Here is a 12,172-nt window from a genome sequence, read left to right on the forward strand (position 1 = left end):
GCATTACAGAGCCAGGGCTGTTAAAGCGATCTGAGGAGTTTGGGGCTGATTTCGGCATTAAAGAGAAATCAAAGCACATTTAAAGTGTCCCACCGCAAATAAAGCGAAAGTGGCGAGAAATTGCGCAAACGATTATCACACGCAACTGCGCAAATAAAGTGATATCAGAAACGTGTTGTTGCTGTAATCCTGAACCTAAATAGTCGCATGTTAATGCTTCTTTGCGACCACTTTAAGGGCGGGTTTTGTGTGACGTTGTGTGAAATAGTTACGCGTAAATTACGTGGAATCAAAGTGTTACAACTGTGAAAGGGACCTTAGGTCCAATCCATGCTGCAGAATCCACACACACGCACACACTTTAACTGTCCTGGTTCAGTGCTATGGAATCCTGGGAACTGTAGTTTTTTGTAGCACCAGAGCGCTCTGACCAAAGCAGAATAGAGTGGCACTATTACTTCTCTTGATCTAGGCACCATACTTCTACTGATGCAGCCTAAAATCGCATTGGCCTTGTTAGCTGCCGCATCGCACTGTTGACTCATGTTCAACTTGTGGTCTACTTGGACTCCCAGATCCCTTTCACACATATAAGTCTCCTTAAGCCAGGTGTCCCCCATAATCCTATATCTGTGCATTTCATTTTCCCACTATTTTGTTAGCTTTAGCCCAGCTTTCTAATCTATTCAGGTCATTCTGAATTTTGATCTTGTCCTCTGGAGTGTTAGATGCTCCACCTAGTTTAGTATCATCTGCAAATCTGATAAGCATACTCTCTATTATTTCTCTATGGATGCTCACATGTGAAGCAGCTTTAATAGCCAAGAGGTTATTCCTGAGCCACCAGCAACCTCTCACACGGAAACTTAGAGATCCAGGGAACCCTGGCTGAGAAACCCTGTGCTATTTTGTGGATTTTAAGAGGCTTACATTTGCGTCAGATGAATAGATCTTGGCTGGCAGATTATTACCTGAGGAAAGTGTGGGTGGGAGATACAGTCGCTGGGATCTGAGATGCACGCAAGACAAACAGGGATCATTGCAGAAACAACAGCCATCAAGATAGACACAAGGAGGGTGTAGTGCCCATGTGAAATCACAGACCTTCAAAGCATGCAGAGAAAGTGTTCAAAGTACTGGTTCAAGCAGTGTGATAAAGATAGATAGAAGGCTAAATGTCTCACAAAAGTACAACTCCCAGTATTCCCTAGCACTGAGCCAGGGCAGTTAAACCGGTCTCAAACCAGATGATTTCTGCAGTGTGGATTGGACCTCTGTCTGCTGTAGCAAAACCAAACCAAACAAATAAATGAATCTTGCAGTAATGTAAAGACTCTGAAACTTCTCATGGCCTGAAAATCTCTTTCTTCATCTGATGCCCTGGGATGTTGCTTCATCTGGAACTCTTGCTCCCATGAGATTACATCAAGATACAGGAGAGAAGAGTGCAAGGTTCAAAGGCTTTTATCACACTGCTTGAATCGATACTTTGAACACTTTCTTTGCATGCTTTGAAGATCTGTGATTTCACAAGGAATGGCATTGCAAATTATATCACACCTTCATTGTGTTCCTGCTGGCTGCCATTTCTGCAATGATCCGTGTTTGTTCTTGCATGCATTTCAGTTCCCAGCGACTGTATCGCCCACCCACACTTTCCTCAGGTCATAATCTATCAGCTAAGATCCATTCATCTGACAAAAAATGATGAAAATGACCTTAATAGAATAGAAAGCTGGACCAAAGCTAACAATGAATTTCAACAGAGAGAAATATAAGCTACTACACTTTGACAAGATCTAGGAGTCCTAGTAGACCACAAGCTGAACGTGAGTCAACAGTGTGATGTGGCAGCTACCAAGGCCAATGCGATTCTAGGCTGCATCAACAGAAGTATAGTATAGTGACTAGATCAAGTGAAGTAATAGTGCCATTCTATTCTGCCTTGGTCAGGCCTCACCTGGAATAATGCTGTGTCCAGTTCCGGGCACCACAATTCAAGAAGAATGTTGAGAAACTGGAGCGTGTCCAAAGGCGGGCAATCAAAATGGTGAAGGGTCTGGAACCCAAGTCTTATGAGGAAAGAGGGATCTGGGGATGTTTAGCCTGGAGAAGAGAAGGTTAATAGGTAATATGATAGCCCTGCTTAAGCATTTGAAGGTATGTCATACTGAGGATGGAGCAAGCTTGATTTCTGCTGCTCCAGAGAACAGGACCTGGAGGAATGGATGCAAGCTCCAGGAAAAGAGATTCCACCTCAACATTAAGAGAAACTTCTTGATAGTCAGAACAGTGGCACACACTCCCTCGGAAAGTGATGGAATCTCCTTCTTTGGAGGTTTCTAAACACAGGCTGGATGGGCATCTTTCAGAGAGAGTACAGTACTTTGATTGTGAGTTCCTGCATGGCAGGGAGTTGGACTGGATGGCCCTTGTGGCCTCTTCCGATTCTATGATTCTATGATTTTTGGAGGTCTTTAAGCAGAAGTTGGATGGGCACGTTTTGAGAGTGCTTTACTTGTGTATTCATGCATGGCAAGGGTTTGGACTAGGTAGCCCTTGGAGGATCCCTTCCAGCTTTAAGGTTCTATGAAACTGTTTCTTTGGTTTTACTCCAACAGACCAAAAGTATACAGAAGTCATCACAAAGCATGCAGTGGCAGTTTGGCAGCAGTTTGGTGGAAAATGCGTTCTTTAAAACTGAAGTAACCCACATGGCTTGTTTAAAGGAGTGTCAACTTTTCACAATGACAATTAGCAACCTGATTGTGTGACTTTGACTGCAGTTGAAAGGGAGGTCTGTGGGATAAACTCAGACACGATTCCTAGATTTCTGGATGGAACCTGAACCACTGATGGTCTAGACTCTAGAAGTCCAGCCAGTAACATCTGGGAGACCGTAGAACTTATATATATATCCCTTATAGCCCGCCTTCTTCTATGCATTTCATAGCTCTGGAACTCAAGGCTGCTTACAAAGACCAAAAAAATCACATCACCAGAAACAGGCAAAATGTAAAATATAATCATACTGTCAGCAGAATGAAGACCCATGGTGCCTATTTATTAAAAATATCATTTATTTCTTTGACACTGTGCACTTCTAAAGGTCCCTGGGGCAGCTTACAAAATACCTCTCTAATAAATTTTATATTTCAATAAAAAGTTGAAAAGGACTCAAGGGGCATCCCCAGGTTCTGAGTGGCTGTGTTTAAGAGTACTGTATATATAGCCCAGATGGCAAGGTCTTTCCTCTCTGAGGTTCCTTCCCTCCCTAAAATAAAGATATAAAGCCTGCCTTTCTCTTTACTGAGGATTGGCAAAGTTTATGAAGGGTGGGATTTAATGTTCCACGTCCGTCCTAAGGGCTGCAGGATTGCCACACGCCTTTATTCTGGGGCTGTAGAGATCCTAAGAAGGCTCCTAGGGCATCTCTATTTCTCTCTCTCCAGATGACAAGACCATCCCCTCCTTTTCATCCCTGCAGTCGTTTTCCAAAGGCTGGCTGTCATCTTCTGAGCATGTACAAGACGGAGGTGAAGGAGAGGGTCAGGAAGACGCCAAAGGCACTCATGAACCCCAGCCAGTCCACCAGGGTACCTGCCAGGGTGCTAAACACCAATTTGCCCAGCACTTCCAGGGTGGCAAGAAAGCTGTAGTGAGTGGCCTGTGGAGGGAAAGGAGCCAGCATAAGCAGTGCAGTGCAAGGACTCTGAACAGCCGACCCTGGAAAAGGTCACAACCCCATTGTCAAATGTGAAGTCAAAGGCTTTCATGGCCGGCATCCATAGTTTTTTTGTGGGGTTTTTTTGGGCCATGTGGCCATGTTCTAGAAGAGTTTGTTTCTGATGTTTTGCAAGCTTCTGTAGCTGGCATCTTCAGAGAATTCTCTGAAGATGCCAGCCAGAGATGCTGGCGAAATGTCAGGAAGAAAAACTCTTCTAGAACATGGCCACATAGCCTGAAAAACCCACAAAAAACCCATTGTCAAAGTTTGGTGGATAGTTGTTGAGGGACAGTCCCAGGGGACCTTTAAGGACCACATAACCCTGCAGTACCCCACATTTGGCAGGGTTTATGGGGCCAGTTTCACAACATTTTTGGCCATTTCAAACCCAGGAGAGGTTTTTTCTCCCCAATAGGAAGTGAACCAAAAGTCAACTTCTGTGTCACTAGGAAGTGTACATAAGGAATGACAAAAGTGCCCCCCCAAAAAATCTCAGCAAACATTTTGGGGGCAAAAAAGTGCCTGGGGGTTATACAAATCTTTATGTGGGGCACAACATAGCCAGGATGCATCTGCACAGTAGAAATAATCCAGTTTGACACCACTTTAACTGTCATGGCTCAATGCTATTAAATTCTGGGAATTATTGTTTTGTGAGCTATTTAGACGTCTCTGACAAAGAGCACTGGTGCCACAACAAACATTCTCATAATTCCCTAGCATTGAGCCATGCCAGTTAAAGTGTCAAACTGGATTACTTCTGCAATGTGGATGCATCCCCAGTCCTGCTTTAAATGCCAGACCCCGGGGGTGGAAGCACAGCAATGACCAGAACAAAGCAACATATTTTTGTTCAGGGTGGAGGGAGAACAGAGGCCTGAGCCGTACCTGTATGCTATCCTTTGCCTTTTGAGAGCAACGCATCATCAAGCTGAATGTGACGGTGGTGATCAGCCCTGCGATCAAGTGCTGGACACAGATGCTCAACACAGCGGCCACTGAAAGGAGATCGGGAGAAGGAGAGGATTTAGCTAACTTAGAGCCAGTGGGATGTCAAGGAGAAGCACCCATTGGGCTTGCAGCAATTGGAGGGAGCTGTAGTTTGAGGGTTCGGAAATTGCAGAGCCACATGAGCAATACTGAGCAGAAATCTAGTGTCAGGTCTTGGTGAACTAGGTTTTTGTTGTCTAGCAAAAAAAAGCAAGCTCAGCTAGCATGAGAATCACAAATGCATAGTACTTCTCTAGGAGATGAAAGAGGCTTTTGTGCAATCTACCACTTCAGCGACCTCCATTTGTGGCTTTTATTCCCATAATGCACTTCTATGGTCCACGCTGAGCACCATCAGTGAATGAAGACCAATATCCCAGATTTTTAATAGTTGTGCAGAAAAAGCATGAGAAAAGATGCAATTAACAAGAGTAATATATAGGAATCTGTGATTCAGAGTCCTGGTCCATCTAAGGCTATTATCTACACTACAGAATTAAGGCTGTTTGACACCACTTTAAATTGACATGGCTAAATGCTATGGAATTCTGGGATTTGTAGTTTTGTGAGCTATTTAGCTCTCTCTGTCAAAGAGCTCTAGTGCCACAACAAATTACAAATCCCAGGATTCTATAGTATTGAATCATGGCAGTAAAAGTGTTGTCAAACAGCATTATTTCTGCAGTGACAATGAAACCCTAGAAAGCTGCCCTTATACAGGTTGACTCTCCCTTGTCCAAAGTGCTTGGGACCAGAAGTGTTTTGGATTTTGAAGTTTTGGGGATTTTGCAATACTGTACCTGTATTTGCATATATGTACATAATGAGATATCCTGGAGATGGGACCCAGATCCAAACACAAAATTATTTTATGTTTCACATGCACCTTAAACACATAGCCGGAAAGTAATTTTATACACAATATTTTAAATAATTTTTGTGCAAGAAACAAAGATTGTGTATAATGAACTATCAGAAAGCAAAGGTGTAATTATTTCAGTCATCCATGGAAAACAATATGGTTTTTGGAGTATTTCAGATTTTGGAATTCTGGTTAAGGGAAGCTCAACATGTACTGAATCAACCTAGTCTAGCGATGTAGGCCAGTAATGTTAGCTTTGACTGACAGCTTTTGCTTTCCAGTTTCAGACAGGATTCCTTTCTAGTTCTACCTGAAGATGCCAGGGACTGAACCTGGGGCCTTCTGCGTAGCCACATGGGAAGCTGCTTGATATGGTCCCAGTACTGCCAACTCTGACTGGCAGCTATGGCTCATCAGTGAGTTCAGGCAGGAATCTTTTCCTAGACCTTTCTGGAGTTGTCTGGTGGGCTCCCATCCCAGGACTAACCAGGCCTGACCTTGCTGAGTTTTCAAAGTCAGAGGAGATCAAGTATGTTCAAAACATGCCAGTAACAGCATTTCTTTTGCTACACTATTGTGGGAACAGAAGGCCTCTTCCTCCTGTGTCTTTATTCTAGAACAAGTTCTTACCCTGCATTCTGCAAACATACAGACATCCAGGTCATCCTAAGTGGTAGAATTTGAGACTTCTGGAAGCCAGGCTGTGTATTTTGTCTGGATGCAACTCAAACCAAGTCCCAAGGAGCATGGTATGAAAGATGACCGTGTGGAGGCCAAGCAACTCACCTTCGAAGAAAGTCACTTTGTCTTGATAGAAGGCCACCAGGAGTGTCTGGATGGTCAGGCTGCAGAAACGGACTATGAGCAGGGTCTTCAGCAGAGGCAAGGGATTCCTGGGAAGAATAAGCCACCAAGGGAAGTCAGCAGAGAAGGTAGATCAGGCTAACTGAAATACAACCAAAGACATCATTGAGGATAAAGGGCTGTTTCATTTGAGTAGAGGGCAGAGGACTGAGAGGCAAATGAAGAAGTTGGGCTTGCTTTAAGGGAAAGTCCAGCTTCTCGAGAGTCCATGTGGTGTAATGGCTTGAGTGATGGACTAGGATTTTGGGAAACCGGGGTTCAAATCTCCACTTGGCCATGGAGATTCACTGGGTACCCTCTGGCAAATCACAGTCTTTGAATGTAAAAGGAAGGTAATGGCAAACCTCCTCTGAACAAATTTTGTTGAGAAAACTCTAGAGAAAACTCTAGGACAAGGAATGTGGCATAGATCCAGATCTGAACGCTGGATTCCAAGAGACCAGGGTTCAAATACCCATTCAGCCATAGAAACCTACTTGGTGACCCACTTGGTGACTCTAGGCAAATCACACTCTCTTAGCCTCAGAGGAAGGCAAAGCCACCCCCTCTGAAAAAAGCTGAAGTCCAAAATCCCTTAAAGAGCACAGTTTGAGGACCATTGCTGTAGAGCAACTGTTGGTGGCAAGAGGGCCACATTAGGAACTCAGGAAACCTTGAAAAGCTGCATAGACACACACTACACCCCTCCCCAGTGAAAAATTTAGAATTATGCTTTGTCCCCAAATACTCTCCAGGGAGTGAGAGGGCATGTTCACAATATTTTTTGCTCCCCTGCCCAGACCATTTTAAGTTCAGAAGAGGGCTTTTGTACAACAGGAAAAGGAAGTCATTTTTGGGCTTCTCCTGACCCTAAAATGGCCCAGGGCAGCTAAAAAATTGATTAAAATCTCCCCTTGTCCCTAGAAGACATAGGATGGTGTAGAAATTTGGAGAGCTGCATGTGGCCCCTGGCTACATTTTGTCTGCTCCTTCCATAAGGGGTGACATTACCTTCGTCTAGAGATCAGATGGCCCCCCAGAGAGGAACCTGCAATGGAGAAGGCCATGGCCACAATCCCGTTCCAGAAGCCAAGCTCCTGCGGAGAGAAGTGCCGCTCCAGAAGGAAGAGGGGGAACATGGAAATGGAGCCTTGTTCACCTGCAAAGAAAAAAAAAAAGAGATTCAGTTCAGTTCTGCAATACGGCCAAGAGGGCAAAAGGTATGAAGGAGGAAGAACACACAGGCTACAGGAGGGTGCAGCAGGTTGCTTTTGCCTGGGAAGACTGAGCTTCCACCCCTTATCTTCCTCTTCCCTCAGCTGAGTTAGTTGAGTACAAACTCCTTTTGCACTTTGAATACAGTTTGCGGCAAATGAATGAAGCTGAAGGGGAAAGTGGGAGGAGGAGAGAGAAATTGGGCCATTTTAAAAGCAGCTGAAACAGTGGGCTGGCAGAGGACTAAGCAAGACTGCTGGAGGGTATGCCAAGGTTCCCACCATTTGTTGTTAACTGCCCTTGAGTTGATCTCGACTCATGGTGACCCTGTGGATGAGACATCTCCAAGACATACAATCCTCCACTGCTCTGCTCAAACCTATGTCCTTCCTGACCGAGTCTAACCATCTGGTATGCGGTCTGCTGCCTTCTATCTTTCTTAGCATTATTGCCTTTTCCAATGATTCATGCCTAGTCATGATGGGACCAAAGTACGACAGCCTCAGTTCAATCATCTTGGCTTCCAAGGAGCCTTTAGGCTTGATCTGTTCAAGGATCCATTTGTTTGTCTTTTTGGCTATCCACAGTATCCCCAGCACTTTTCTATAGCACCATATGGTACTAAATATTTATATAGGTATTTATTTATATCCTGTTTTCCCCCCATATTATGGATCCCAAGGCAGCTTATGTCAATTGATTTAGAATGGGGTAGGGGAAATGTGGTACATGGCCTCCAAGACTCTTAATGTTGCTCTCAGGACCCCCCTCGCTCCCATGTAAGCAATACAAGATTTGGGGAGTCTTTTACAGCTCCAATATGGAAATGGGTTTCAAGCACTCACAATATAGGATTTCCATGCATAAAAATGGAAGCTTGAGAACCTTACTTTCCAGGGACCAGCACCAGTTCACAAAGCTACCTCCTGGAGTAGCACCACTTTGAGAAATAATGTAGCAAACAGTGCAGCTTGTTGTTGTGTTGCCTTCAATTCATTTCCAACTTATGGCGACACTAAGACTAGTCCACCATGAGATTTTCTTGGCAAGGTTTGTTCAGAGGGATTTGCCTTTGCCTCCCTCTGAAGCTGAGAGAGTGTGGCATCATTTTAACTACCATTGCTCTGTCTTCCAGTATCCTGGGATTTGTATTCTAGAGAAGCACCAGAGTTCTCTGACACACCAGGCTGAATAACTCACCAAACCACAAATCCCAGGATTCTATAGGATTGTGTTATGACAGTCACAGTGGTGTCAAATTGCTTTATTTCTGCAGTGTGGATACATTCTTGGTTATCTGAGGTATATATGAATCCCAAATTAATACAGTTGGCTCTCCATATTGGTGGATTTGACTCCTGATGATTTGATTAATATGTTCTCTCTAGAAATCTCTAGGCCCTTCAGCACAGTCTATGGGCAACTTTTACCAGACGTTTCACTGGAAGACTTCTCTAGGCATTTGTAGGATCCTCAGCACAAATTTACAGTCAACGTTTGGTGGACTGTAAAGGATGATAAAGTTGCACTATAGGACCCAGAGATTCTAGAGAGGTGTGCTCTCACATTTTTTTTTAAAAAATGTTTTCTTATTTGTGTTTTTTCCACTTTCGCAGGAGTCCTGTATCCCTAACCCCCAATGAATGTGCAGGGCTCCTTGTAATTGTGCCACTGCTCACTTTGGCACGGACTCACCCAGCTTGTAAATGAAGACAAAACAAGCAGTCCAACGAGTGTCTGGAACATGAAAAAGCTCTCGAAGGATGCTCCAGGGGTTCACCGTGCCAACTCTGATGAAGCTGTCCACAGATGGACGCCCCTGTCTTAACTTCAGGTCAGAAATCGAGGTGAGTATGATGGCCAAGGTGAAGACGACAGCCAGGTATACAAAGATGGCACTCCAGCCCAGGTGATAGAGGAAAGCCACCAGGCCACCTCCTGCCATTACAGAGCCCAGCTTGTAGGCCACAACCTGGATGGTGTTGCCGTAGCCAATCTCCTCGAAGTCCAGGAACTGGATGGCCACCCCGTCCACCGCTATGTCCTGAATGGAGGCACAGAAGTTCATGAAGAGGAAGATAAGGGCCACGGGGAGGAAGTTGACCTCTGGTGTCATTAGAGAGCAAGCCAGGCAGGCCAGAACCAAACCCCACATGGTGAGCAACAGCCAGGTCTTCTTGGCAAAATAATGGTCTACCAAAGGTGCCCACATCACCTTGAACATCCAAGGTGCATAAAGGACCTTTGTCAGGCTAATCTTGGTGAAGGAGAGGCCCACCATTCGGAAGTAGATGGGCAGCAGTCCGGACTGCAGACCGTAGGGTATTCCCTGGACAAAGTACAGCATTCCAAGGATGCCATACTTGAGCTTCATTCTTCGGCCACTGGTTGCCAGCCTGCAAGGAAGAGAAAGGAAGATGGGCAGTTTTAAAGGGACAAGCAGAATGGCAAAACTATGGAGAAGGAAGGCTTAGGTCTAATCTACGCTGCAGAAATAATGCAGTTTGGCACTGCTTTAACTGCCATGGATTCCTACCATGGAATCCTGAGATTTGCAATTTGATGAAGGACCTAGGCTGCATCTGTGCTGCAGAAATAATGTAGTTTGACGCTGCTTTGTCATGGCTTCACCCTATGGAATCCTGGGAGTTTGGAATCCTGTAGTTTGTTGTGGCACCAGAGCTCTGACAAAGACGGCTAAATATTTCACAAAACTACAAATCCCAGAATTCCATAGCATTAAGCCATGGTAGTTAAAGCAATGTCAAACTGCATTATTTCTGCAGTGCAGATTAGTCCTTTGTCCTTTCAAATTGTTGTTATGTGCCTTCAAGTCGATTCTGACTTATGTAGACCCTATCACAGGGTTTTCTTAGCAGGTTTAATTCAGAGGAGGTTGCCACCATTGCATTCCCTTGAGGCTGAGAGAGTGTGACTTGGCTGAGGTCACAGAGGGTTTTCATGGCTGAGTGGGGATTTGAAGCCTGTCTCCCAGAGTCCTAGCCCGACGCTCAAATCACTATGCCATGCATAGGCTTTACCATGGCTGCCTTTAATTACCTGCATTTTTCTGTTCAAAACCATTTTCAAACCCTTTCAGAAGCTCAAAGGCTGTTAGAATCCAACTTTCAATGCAGAATTAAAAATGACAGAATCAGTCCCCAAGAATATGTGATCATTCCCTTCCACTCTGCATCCGCTGTGTTTAATCTGTATCTGTCATCCTAATCTATAACACCATACTGGTCCTTGATTTCTTGTCAACATTTCTCTGAATTCTCTCTGAATTCAAAACAGCATTAAAGACCGTCCCTGAAGACTTACCCAGATGATTTTTAGATTGTGGATTTCAAATGATGAACTTTAAATGTGGATTGCTTTAATATGTATATACCTTGCCCTTTTAAATTGTATCCATGCCATTTTTAATTGATTTGCATTTTAATTAACATCAGAAATCAATGTAATTAATTTAACTCTTACGGTGTGTCTGTTAATCGTTGTTCCCTGCCTTGATCCATGGGGAGAGCCAGGTAAGAAATAATAATAATGATAATTCACATAGGGTTTCCCATTGTGTTCTTCTGAGGCTCAGAGAGTGTGACTTGCCCAAGAGCTCTCTTATGGAGAAGGCTAAATATCTCACAAAACTACACATCCCACAATTTATCATTTTGAACTGCATTAATTCTGCAGTGTGGATGCAGCCCTAGTCTTTGCTTAGCAGCCTTAAGGCAGTTGACCAAAGAAAACAAAACATTTAAAAGTTAAAGCAAAACCAGAGAAATATTCCATAATTACCTTGGAAACCTCCTCCAGTCTCTTTCCTTTTTAAACTGATGCGGTAGTTACTCTTCAGCACTCCATCCTTGGGGCATGTCCTGGAAGAGGAAAATCAAGGGGAAAAGGATGGAAATGTCGCACCCATTGTACCAAAATGAAGGGGACATTAGCCTTGGGAGCCGCAGTATCACCGTCTGTGGAATACAATGTTTTATTTTATCATGCTACATGAACACCCCTTCTAGTTTGCAGACATCAGAAACATGCCTAGTTCTTTTTTTAACCATCAGTTAATAAAAAAGACTCCGTATTCAAAGTGGACTTTTGCTTTACCTCTTAATTTGTATTTCCCATCAGGAAACGTAGGGGAATACTTGCCCATAGAGAACAATTGGGGAATACAGTGGACTCTTGTTATACACTGGAGTTTGGTTCAAAGATCCCCCGTGGATAACAAAATCTGTGGATGCTCAAGACATCGCAAAATAGTGTCCCTTATAAAAATGGAAAATCAAGGTTTGATATTTATCCTTTTTTTTGAACATTTTCAAACTGTGGATGCTTGAATCCGTGTATAAAAAATCCATGTATAAGAAGGGCAGACTGTCCTTGCCCATAGGGAATCATTGCAGAGTATTTGCCCATAGGGAATCATTGCAGAGTATTTGCCCATAGGGAATCATTGGGGAACACTTACCCATACAGTATAAGGAAACATAGGGGAATAGGATATTTGCCCCTAAGGAATCATT

General features: G+C 43.9%; 1 protein-coding gene across 3 annotated transcripts in view; it reads right to left on the minus strand.

Annotated features, from left to right (window-relative positions):
• Window positions 1-3,071: 3,071 nt before the first annotated feature.
• Window positions 3,072-12,172, minus strand: part of MFSD3 (major facilitator superfamily domain containing 3) — a 10,580-nt gene continuing 1,479 nt past the window's right edge. For all 3 annotated transcript variants that reach the window (XM_042464142.1, XM_042464141.1, XM_042464143.1), the window contains exons 2-7: window positions 11,439-11,518; window positions 9,333-10,033; window positions 7,434-7,581; window positions 6,366-6,472; window positions 4,616-4,725; window positions 3,072-3,667 (exon numbers count right to left, since the gene is read on the minus strand). In XM_042464142.1, the coding sequence (XP_042320076.1) occupies window positions 3,509-3,667; window positions 4,616-4,725; window positions 6,366-6,472; window positions 7,434-7,581; window positions 9,333-10,011 (1,203 nt within the window). In that variant the 5' untranslated portion in view covers window positions 10,012-10,033; window positions 11,439-11,518 and the 3' untranslated portion in view covers window positions 3,072-3,508. The remainder of the gene's footprint in view (window positions 3,668-4,615; window positions 4,726-6,365; window positions 6,473-7,433; window positions 7,582-9,332; window positions 10,034-11,438; window positions 11,519-12,172) is intronic.

Source organism: Sceloporus undulatus, chromosome 4, assembly GCF_019175285.1.
Source record: "Sceloporus undulatus isolate JIND9_A2432 ecotype Alabama chromosome 4, SceUnd_v1.1, whole genome shotgun sequence".
Lineage (NCBI taxonomy): Eukaryota > Metazoa > Chordata > Lepidosauria > Squamata > Phrynosomatidae > Sceloporus > Sceloporus undulatus.